The following is an 11,742-nucleotide window of genomic DNA, read 5'->3' as shown; positions in this document are numbered from 1 at the left end:
GGAAGAGCATTAGTAACCTTTAGAGAGGCAATTATGATAACACTTAAATGGACAGTGTGGAGTTTGTTGTCACTCAGAAAGCAGCATATTACCCATAATTATCTCTCCCCAGTATGACCCTGCAACAGAAACAGAGGCTTTGTCATATTTGCCTCATGAAGTGTTCATTGACTGGAGTGCACACAATTAAGAAAATTACTTCTGAGTCTTTCTTGCAGGACAGGACAGTGAGACACGATTTAAAAACTCCCACTTCCCAAACATCATTACAGCAGGTTACAGAGGGCCTATTACTTGGGATGTGCTTGCTCATTACTGAGTGAATATTAACTTATACTTGTATGGCCCAAGTACACCCAAGCTAGGGGAGTCCACCAACCCTGCAGACAAACGATGATAAAACCCAATCGGCCAATCATCCATGCTCCATGCATAAACCTGTACATCAAAACTTGCTTTTGATAAAGGGAATATGGGCTAGGACTCCAGAGTAGTGTGCCTTGAAACCCTAAACCAAACACAACCCATCCTCATGTGTAGTATACAGCAGGTTCCGTTGTACAGGCATCCTCCAGAGACTAGAACAGGAAAAAGTCCAACTTTATTTTGGTATTTGCAGAAAATATCATCTTTGTAACATACTCCATAATCTAAAGCCTCAAAATTTTGGAAACATATATGCCTTTTATTATACTGAAGGGTTATGTTACATTTTCATACTGGTTTCGTGGTTTAAAGAACTTAACCTGACATTTTTATTTTTTTAAGAATAAATATTTTGTTCCAGCATGACATTATTCATCCACAGAACATGAAACATCCCTCTGATGAATACACACTTTACATTTTGAGAAACTGATGGCATCTAAATGTAGTTATTTCCTTAGAATAATCAAAAAGATAAATAAATTAATAATAGGGGTTGAAATAGAAATCAGTCTTCTGAATCACAGTCTTCTCTGTTGGACCAATATAACGCACTTCCTAAAAGGAATGCACAGATTTCTTTTCAGCAAGTGTCCTTCTACCTTGAAATACATGGAAATACTTTCCTCTCTAAAACATGACAGCAAAAAGGAATCTTTGGGTAATCAATATTACAGAGATTTCCTTCCACTCTATAGTGAATTTTTACAGACATACAACGGGAATTCTTCCAAGGACAGATTTTGGTTTAGTTTTTGTGTTTCTCTTAATAGGCTATGTGTTTTTCTCACACTAGGTTTTCTCCCAGCCCATACACACTAAAGGTCATAATATAATGACAACATAATGCTTTTATCTTGTTAATACTTTATGGCTAGCAATCTGGTCCTTTTCTAGATCCAGCTTTTTAAAAGGAAGTGATCTCCAGCTTCTTGCCACAAACCTTCTACAGAAGCCTCCACTCACCTCAGAGCAGACCTGCCTGTGTGATGATTCTCTCATTTGCTTCAGGCAAAGTTGGCTGTGGTGGCCCAAACAATTTTAATGACTATTGAATTTATAAGCTAAGTTTGTCTGAAGTGAATGAGAGAGACTGCAGAAGCAGGTTTGCCACCAGACTCATAGCACTAGCCTCATCAGAGGCAATTATAATGGAGTTGCATGCATCAGCCATCTCTTCCCACCAAAGAAGTTGGATCTGGAGGAAAATCTCTGGCTGTATTTAAGTAGCAGAAGTTAAACAGCATGACAAATTTCTCTTTCAAACAAAGTAATTGCATTAACACAACACAACACTTTTAGAATTTCATTTAGAAATTTCCTTCAGTTGTTATTCACAGTTTTTGCTCAAGTGCTTATTCTCCCTCGAGATTGCTCCAGGGTTTCAAAACAACAGATTACTGCTATGGTTTATAGAGTGTCACACATTCTGGTTGTTCACCAATCTCCTTACCTGCCAGATTTGTTCTTCACTGAGTGAAGTGAGTCTATCGCTTTTAAAAACCTCTCGGAGAAGACAGTATGGGAGTGCCAGAACTTCTTCAGGATGACTCTTCAATAGCTCAGAGAGATGTTTTACTAAGAAGCCAATGACTGCATTCTCCAACAAAGTGAGGTTGAAAAGATCCGCAAGCTTGTACAGGTCCAAGTAATTAAAACTATTTAATTCCTAAATGGATGAAGAAAATAAAATACAGGTCACAAAAAAAAAATCCCAAACACAAAACAGAGAATATAAAAATCCACAAGTCTCAGATAATGAAAAATGGTTATTCTTTTGGAGCTGTGGAGAAGGAAGGCAATATAACTTGAAGTTAATTAATACAGCCTCATTCAAAATGTATATGTAAGTGTTACCAGTGCATATGCAAATATATATGATAGTACTAATTTATACTGCAACTTCTAAGGTTATATATGCATAACGCATCTGTAAGAAATATGGATTAGTACACAATATAATAAACCAGCATGATTTACACTGTATGTCAAGAGCTCACAGGAGCTAACAAGTGGATTTAAAAGATGTATTTTTTAACTACAATGTTTTGTTACAAAGCAACTGTTTGTTCATTATTTACTGTTTTCATTGAACTAGAGCACCTGTGTAGCACAACTTTTCATTCAATGAAATCTCACAAAATACAAGATGCTGAGCTACATTTTATTACGTATTAATTTTTTTTTCAATAAACAAATGAACCCTTTGTTATTTCTCCAACTACTGGCATCAACATATAGTGGATGCTGGCCGCCTACTGTTTCTCCCTCTCCTTCTGGCAGCTGAAAATGCGAAGAGACAAGCTGCAGTAGCTCAAGGCAGGGAGCTTTGTCCATCCTGCTAACAGATGACCTATATTTATGGGCTAATGTTTCCAACTTGGCATCCCTCGTAAATTAGTACCTGGACAACTAACTACTGCAGTTCTAGACCACACTGCTCCCTTCAGGGAAGAGGCCAAGAATTCACCTTTATTAGAGAAAAGTACCCAGGACACCTGGGAAATAGTCATGTTTACCCGTTTTCTCCGTTCTTGCTGCATGTTCACACCTCTCTTCCTCTCTCCTCCGCAATCCTAGTTTTCATCTTCCAATTTACCGCATTGCTCCCTATCAGCCGCCTGCTCCTTGACCAGCCCCATGTGTGAGAATGACAAGGAGCCTCGTCAGTCTCACTTTGCTGGTGAGTTAACACGGGGACTGGAGCAAGGAAGAGAAACAGACTAAATTAAGTCAATTTCACTTTCACTGCTCTGCTGGATGGAATGGCAGCACCAAATGAAACTGACAAGAAATCTTGTAAATGTCAAATGAGCTGCACGGCTGGCAGATAGAGCAGAGCAACAGGGAAGATGGGAAAGTGCGAAGAGGGGTTTTTTTGGAATGTTTTATGGACTACATCTTGAACGTGTGAATTGGGTGCCTGTCCCAATGACTGTGGAGCTGTTTATGCATATGCAATGGAGAGTGGAGAAAGAATTTTTTTTACCTGCTTAGAGTCAGTACTGGAGGAAATAGAATCAAATTCCTGTGGAGGTTCCTGCTTGTTACATAATCTCCCAGTCTGAACAGTGCACCTTCCCTAGCAGAGTTGTACACTAAAGATGAATCCTATTCATTATCTACTTAGACTGCTGCATAAGAGTTTCACATGGTTTTCTTGGAAGTACAAAGATAAGTTCTTTACATTGTCAGAACAAGCACTAACAGCCATCATCCCAAAAGCCACAGTTACTCTAGTGTCAGCTCCTCCTCACACTAACACAGAGGAGGCAAGGATAAATCTGCAGTTGCAGAAAGAAAGAGAAAAGAATGAATTTTACATGAGAAGTATCTGGTCTGTGTGCTTGCTTGGTAATTTAATATCTTCAGATCACAGATGGTACCTCACAACACCACTCCTGTGATGGCCATGCAGTGGTGGCAACAGCACATAGGAGTCTGATCAAAGCAAACATCACAGTATTTGACAAGCAACAACCACAATTTACTGTCTCTGGTTTAGAAAACTCTTTTCAAAGAACTCGCTGATTGAATAAATCCCAAATGCCAGAAAGAAATTTAGAAGAGCTCAGTGTGTATTTATGGAGCTCTTTTGTGGTCAATGGCTATGTCTAGGGAGGATAAAAATAAATAAATAAATAAATAATCAAGCAATGTGAGCTGAGGATCAACAGCCCCACTAAAATACATACCAGGTCAAAGCCCACTAAGTGTCAGTTGAGAAGGAGAGGTGGCTTTTAGCAGAATTCAGAAGAGGACAATACTGGAGATAACATAGTAAAATCTTTCCTTATTAGAGAGAATCAGTAATGAGACACACAAATGCAATCTACCCCTGAAAAATCTTCACATTTCCAGTGAAATCTGAATGACACTGGTAAGCCTTAATTTTTGGTTTGGATATTTTTCATGATCCTCCAAACTCCCCTATCCCCTCAAATCAACAGCAACAACTGAAGTTGTTTTTATGAAAGCTGTTTTACAGTTGCAGAGGCCAAATATACTTACAGATGTATAAATAAAATCTCACCAGTTGTTTATTTACAATACAGCATGTAATAACTTATTCCAAATACTTATTTATGTATGTGTGTTTATTTATTATTGGGGTTATGTGTTTACTTATTTTCATTGGTAAGTTTCAGATGATTTTTGATGCTTCTTAACATAATATGTTAGTTATGTGCTGAACTTAGAAAGTTTACTTCTTAATGAATACTACAAGTGTGTTTTGTTAAAACTGGCCTTGGCCTGGAATCAGTAACTTTCATTTCTGGTTTTGTAAGGTTAGAGTTGATCTACAGGTTTGTATTTCACAGACGAAGAGGCAAATAGTGCATTAGCTTTTACAAAAGAAAATCAAGATTACACAGTACTGTACATTACTCAGTTATGATCCTAAAGGGAAAAAATGCCACACTGAGATTGCTCGAGGTATACCTCAGATCATATAACTTTGCTCTTATAAGTGGTAAGACTTTCAGAAATAGACTAAAATGCAGTATGTGAGTTACTTGCAAGAAAAATGCACATAGCTTTAAAAAAATCCCACAGGAAGGATCAAAGCAATCACTGTCAACTCAGTCTGATTTGAATAGATTTTTCACACTAAAACCTTAATCAAATTAAAACCTGTGGTAAATGGTGAAATAGGTCACTGAACAGGAAACTTAGATGTGGTCATGAGTAAGAGTACTGGCAGTCTCTGCTTTCCACAGATTTTATCATATTGTGTTAACTGAGCAACTACAAAATTTTGAAGTAGTGTGCAAGATTCTTCTGGTACTGTACTGCAGTATATGTTCTTTGAAAACATGAAATACAAACCAGGCTTATGTAAATTATTGAAACTTTTAACCCCTTTTTTTAGAAACTTTTATGTATGTGCTACTTATCTTTTTTGAACTGAAGGATGAAATATGAACATAAGCAGAACTGTCACTAAGAGCTGAAGAGAATTAGGGAAAGGTAGTGATCCTATATCTTCTAATATGCTGTATGTTACACTGCTGAAACACATTCAGACTAAGAAAATATGTATAAAATTATAGACACAGCACTTAAAACTGAAGTTGAAATAGTCCTGAAATCTCACAGTAAACTCAAACCAAATTTAGTAAATTGGCTAAATTACTTCTCAGTGTCTACTTCTAAAATAAGAAACTAGCTTAGATCCTATGCATCCTACTTAGTGTGCATCCCCCACTGAAGTAAGGGAATCCACTGTTCCCCACTACTGGTCTTCTGATTCAGTAGCATCAACCTTTAGATGTCAAAACAATTCAACAATGATCTGACATTTAAAAGCCTCATAAAAGAAAATAAGTTCTACAAACAAATATAATCTGAAATACGACAATATTAAATATTCAAAACAAATTATATGACTGTGCATATTTTGATACATAGGTGTATTTTAATATAGAGATATGATAAATTGTCAAACAGGAAAAATAGATATAAACATTGTGTTTAAATTGCTTCCAAAACCATCTTTATTCATTTGTACTTTAAAGAATAATTGCCTTGCACAAGCCACAGAAAAGGATGTAACAGATTGATAAATTAGAGTTAATCATAACCAAGTACACAGCAGACTACAATATACCTCTATTCCTGTGCTCCGTGTTATAAATAGCAGAAAAAGCACAAGGAGAACTAAGGGGAAAGAATGCATTTCTTTATGACCTTATTTGAAAGATAAACTCCTCGGGGAAATACAATTTATTCAGATTATCAAGACCCTGCTGTGCAAATCTACAGTCTGGGAGCACACTACGGAGATCAAACAATATTTACTTTATTCTGTTGGGTATAAAAGCTTTTAATGAATGCATAATTAAAACAGAAAAAGTATATACAGCTTTAGAATTCCACTGCCAAGCCAAGCCATTAATATCCAAAATACCGTACCCAGTTGTAACTCCACCTGCTTCCTATTTAGATTACAACACTGTCATAAATCAAGGTATTAAATGACTAGCTGTAGCAGAGAAGAGTTGCATGGTGACACTATTTCCCCTTTTTCTAAAAGGGGTTCAGCCTCTTTAAAGCAAAAAAAAAAAAAACCCCAAACCCAAGTGTGAGGTCTCTGAGACAGGGACAAGGTTATTCAAAATCCATAAGCAGCACCTAATACAACAGGGTCTTGACCCTATGTCCTCCAGGTTCTCTGCCACATTAAATACTATGAACCAGCTGCACCACTCAGAAGAGAACCTTGACAAAAATTACAGCAAAGATGGACTCTAAATAGGTAAGGGATAGTAACGAAATGAAAACCTGTAGTGACAAAAATATACTTACCTGACAACAAAAGGGATCAACACAATTTTAAGATAAAAGAAATCCATTTCTGCTGGTTCTAGTTGTTTCCTTCTATATCAAAGGTTTTAGTTCTGCAAAACCTCACACATTTAAGAACTAACAGATCACACACACTCAACAGCACAGCAACAGACATAAACGTTTCATAATAAGCATAAGCAGAAAAAGTGTATTTTAGATCTTATTTGAAATTTGCCTCTGTTAAACACCAAAGTCATCCAGTTGAACCATGAAAACCATTTTGCTGAAGCCTGGTCACAGTGGAACAGCTGGCTCAGAATTTTTCAATGTATAGAACTGATTACACTTATTATGAGTTAAGTGCAGACTGCAGATGTGTTTATAGACAAAGTAAAAGATGGCTTTCTAAGTGACTCATTTTATACAATTAATTTTTCTGATAGATCACTGCTTTCTCAACACTTTCTGTAACTCTTGCTTTCGTTTTCTCCTTTAAGCATGAAAAGTTAATTTGCATCCTTGCTGCAATTTCAAAGTAGGTCTAGAGCCAAGTAAAAGACCAACAATATCAAAACATTTCAGCCTATTATTTTCCCTCTACCCTATGAGAATTCATTTCCCTTCTCACTTATTGTTTCTCTGTATCTGCTCAGTTTTCAGGTTTAATTCTGCTGGCTGGTGCTAGTGAGAATTCTCTTTGAAGACACAGAGGAGGCCTGTGAGCTTCACAAGCACAGAGGAAAGACATGACATTCTCAGATTGCTCATGTGATGACACAAATGTGCAGTCTTCAAAAAAAGAAAGTGAAACATGACATGTGTAAAACTAACAATAAGCAAACATTTTCCTGAAACCCAGTCAGATCGATCTACTTTATTAAATAGTACAAATATCTTCAACTGGCAATCCAATTAAATATTTCAGGTGACCCTGATTATACATACCTTTTATAATCTGCATACACAATTACATATATCACAGAAAGAAATAAAATAATGAAACATTAAGACTACACAGTTAAATTTTCATGGTACTGATGCCATGATCATTTTTTGCCTTTTCTTTTATACCCCTGTTATACCTTCTTACAACTTCTGTATTCTTAGTGCTTTTTGCCTACATTCTTGGACTTGTTTATTCAGCTAGGAGACTAAACATTTTAGAAGCTTCGTAGGTAGGGGTTAGTGTGCCCCAAATCCCAAGGTCCTCTCCAGAACACATTTTGCAAACTAAGATAGAACCATTCAGGGGAAGTCTCCTTGGGGAGGGGGGCTCATTCGAGCCTCTCATTGGGGACTGTTTGATAGATAAACTCACTGGTAGGACCTATAATCTATAGGTCCAATCTATAGTGGGTGTGTACTGTGGTGTGCATTTCGGTGCAATCCACCTGGACGTGGTGCACCTAAGGATCCTTAAAATAAATACCAAGGTAAAATCCCTTTTTCCCTTCTAACCTTGTTTGACTCTTGATTTTAAGACCAGGAAAAGGCATCAGTACCAGTGGAACAACTACAGGTCAGGTTCTGCAGAGGTTTCAGTAGCTGCATTCCCTTGGTTAACGGATGCTGCTATAGGAATTTTTAAAACTATTTTAAGTGTCCCTGGCACAGAAACTCCCCAAATGAAAAGCTTCACATCTCACCAGCTACTCCTGGCAAGATAACTGTAGTAATCAATGCTATTTAACAAAAAAAAGTACAGGGATGAAGGAACATGGAGATCTTCTAATCCTTCACCCGGCACTTTTATACCATTTCAGACAGTAGAAACACAAAGCAGAGATTTGATGAGATTTATCAAGATTTACTGTTTTTGCCAACTATGGGAGCTTGCCTTTTCTTCAAACATGTTGTGAGGAATAACATGTCTCATACACATTCATATACTCTTTACTCCAGCAGAAATCACAGAATACAGCCTCTGCAGATGATTTATCATTTTATAGTTTTGCTAGCCCTGTGGATTTACTACAGTGTAAGTGGAAAGCTGAAAATTACTTGCCTAATGCATCAACAACCAGTAATTTTTTATGGTAAGTGTTCTCTTTTTTTGTTTTTGTTGCTAATATTGACAAACCCAGAAAGAGCAAGAATTGTCCCTTAGAAACCCAAACCTTACAGGAGTAGTAGTTAAAATAAATAATTACAAACCAGAAGAAGAAAAATAGGACTGTATAATACTATTCTTTTTTGGGGTTTTTTTTGTTACATGCTCCTATAACCGCCTAAGGCCATGAGAATACAGGAGTAATAACAGTTTAAGGCCATGAGAACATAGAAGTGGAGGTCTATTCCTCTACTATACCACAAGCTCATCAAGGCACCTTTATCATAAATTAAGAAAGATCCATTTTGTTCCCAACTACTATTACAAGAAGGATCAGCTGATTTTGAGACTCCATCTCCTAATTTCTAGTTTAATTTACTCAGACAGTTTATATGCATTTGCTTCTGTACCAACATTATCTTTTAGATTTAACAGCACAATGTTTCACTCCCTGCTCCCCCCTCCCTCAGTATTTACTCCCTTGATATATTTACAGAAAGCAATGATATTCCTCCTCAGCCCTCATTTTGCTAGACTAAACAAGGCAGACTCTTTTAATCTTCTCGTGTAAAACAGGCATTCCCGATCATCTTAGCTGACCTTTTCTACACTTCACAGTTTTGATTTCACTTATTCTTCTGCATGGACAAACTCTTCCCAGTACTCCCAATTTTTCAGCAATACCTTGTAAAGTAGCATTAATACTTTCTTAGGTCTAGAAATTACTTTGTATGAAATATCTTAAAAGTAAAACTGCCTTTTTCTTGCTGCCATCACATTAGTAGCTCAAAGTCATCATATGATTTAATACATGAAAATTCTCTGTAAACTTGGTCCTCAAGTGAGACACAGCACCAGCCACTCAGTCTGCCAGGCAAGACAGAAATAATATGACATATTACAAATGGGAATTATGATGCAATAGTTTCTATTGAGAAACTATACTCAGAAACTATTTTCCAATCACTTCTTTAATTTCTTTCTATATTTGAGTAACTGTCCTGGGTTGCAGTGTATTCTGTAACCACCCTCATGAGCTGAAACCAGGTGGGGCAGTGTTTTCCTTGCCTCCTCCCCCCAGACCATCTTTCTGTTAATGGCCCATCATTGTCCTGCCGCCTGACTCAGAGAGAACTCCCTCCGGACTATCTTCTGTTAATGAGCCTAATCAACACTTGGCCTCATGACTCATTACCCCATTGTGAGATGCTCCACCCAGAGGGAGGAGCCAAGCATTCCATCCTGGACATAATCTGAGACTCTGAACACCACAGACACCCTTTCCATGGGATTCCCAGAGAACAGGAGCTACATAGCCACCACTGGACCTTCTGAGGAAGAGCAGACCCTTTTTTCTTCAAACGAACCCACACCCACCACTTCAGGAGGAGTGCAGCCACCATCTTATCGGACTGTGACCGCCACCCTGACTAACAGGGTGTCAGGTTGTATCCTGACTCTGTCAGTTTGAACCAGTGTTTTCTCCCTTTGCCTTTTTTTTAATTTCCCTATTAAATTGTTATTCTGACTTGGTGCCTCCCACTGGTTTGTTTTCAAACTAGTACAGTAACAGATCTTGTAATTGTCCTGTTCCATACCAGTTACTGGGGGGAAAATTATTTCAATGATTTTTTTTAAGACTTGTTTCAAATTATGTCTGGATCAATGGGCTGAGGCCAACAGTATGAGATTCAACAAGACCTAGTGCTGGGGCCTGCACTTTGGCCACAACAACCCCCTGCAGCACTACAGGCTGGGGGCAGAGTAGCTGCAAAACTGCCCAGTGGAAAAGGAGGCTGGTGGACAGCAGCGGAACATCAGCCAGCCCTGTGCTCAGGTGGCCAAGAAGGCCAATGGCATCCTGGCTTGTATAAAGAATAGTGTGGCCAGCAGGACCAGAGCAGTGATTGTCCCTCTGTACTCAGCACTGGTGAGGCCACGTCATGAAAAAACTCCAGACCACAGAACAAGAGAGTAGATCCAGACAAGAATCCCAGAGATTACAAGAGGCAAACAGTATTGGAATATAGCAGGAGATTTAGAATCACAATTCAGAGAAGACATGGCTTCTCGAGGAGGCTGAGTGATAGTTCCTCCAACTACTCTGCATACATGTAAATGAAAAATGATGAAGACTGATAAAAAGCATCATAGTCACTAACTAAAAAAAGGAAGGCAACATTCACAACTCAAGACATTCCGCTAAATAACAAACAGGAAGCATATTCAGAATTATCTGAATATACTGATGTTAACACTCTAAATAAGGAGAAGGATGTTAATGTACAAAGAATATGTAATATGATTTAAACAATGGTTTCATAATCCTATTATGACATTTTATTTCTGGAACATTTCATTGATGTATACATGTGCTCTGTATTTAGCCCAGCAAGGGGCCACCTTTCTTAAAAACCTATTTCAGGCAACAGCCTGTCACCAAATATTTAAGGATTACAAAGCTAACAGACACGTGTAAAAATTTACATTTGGAAAAGGGTATCTGTAGTGAGCTGGTCATCTAATAACACCAGAGAATGAAACAAGTTGTCTAAAATATGTGGGACAACTGGTTATTTAACACAGATAAATTCAAGTCTCAGAGATATTTGCGGAACAACCCAAAGCAATGAAACTTCTGTAGAATTTTAAGGTAGTATGTGATACTGCATATACAGAAAGGTGGAATCCAGTGCAGGGTAACTCAATAATGAGCATAACTTTGATAGGCAAAGCAGAAACAGTCACAATTTGAAATCAGTACTTCCTACTGCATTATAAGAATCACATCACCTAAGCTATCTATTAACATTTGACTTGCAGGAAAGGATTAAGGCATAAGTAGGGGAACGTTATTTTTTTGAAACCTCGGGAGAGCTCCGTTTTCCAAGTTCCCAAAAATATTAACAGCATAAAATGGGACAAGCTTAACACAAGGAGAATTATAGAAATTTGTGTGTTATGTTTCATAAATT

At 37.6% G+C, this 11,742-nt stretch overlaps 1 protein-coding gene across 5 annotated transcripts in view; it reads right to left on the bottom strand.

Moving 5' to 3' along the window:
- The window catches only part of KLHL32 (kelch like family member 32), a 114,141-nt gene that overhangs the window by 38,590 nt on the left and 63,809 nt on the right, over positions 1 to 11,742 (bottom strand). For all 5 annotated transcript variants that reach the window (XR_001863765.1, XM_017739671.1, XM_008637729.2 and 2 more), the window contains one exon: positions 1,880 to 2,095. Coding sequence is in view for 4 of the 5 variants with exons in the window: in XM_017739671.1 (XP_017595160.1) it covers positions 1,880 to 2,095 (216 nt within the window). In the remaining variant the exon portion in view is untranslated. The remainder of the gene's footprint in view (positions 1 to 1,879; positions 2,096 to 11,742) is intronic.

The sequence above is a fragment of the Corvus brachyrhynchos genome, unplaced genomic scaffold (assembly GCF_000691975.1).
Source record: "Corvus brachyrhynchos isolate BGI_N302 unplaced genomic scaffold, ASM69197v1 scaffold14, whole genome shotgun sequence".
In the NCBI taxonomy this organism is placed as follows: Eukaryota; Metazoa; Chordata; class Aves; order Passeriformes; family Corvidae; genus Corvus; species Corvus brachyrhynchos.
The sequence above is the reverse complement of the archived record's forward strand: the minus strand, read 5'-3'. Positions and strand labels throughout refer to the sequence as shown.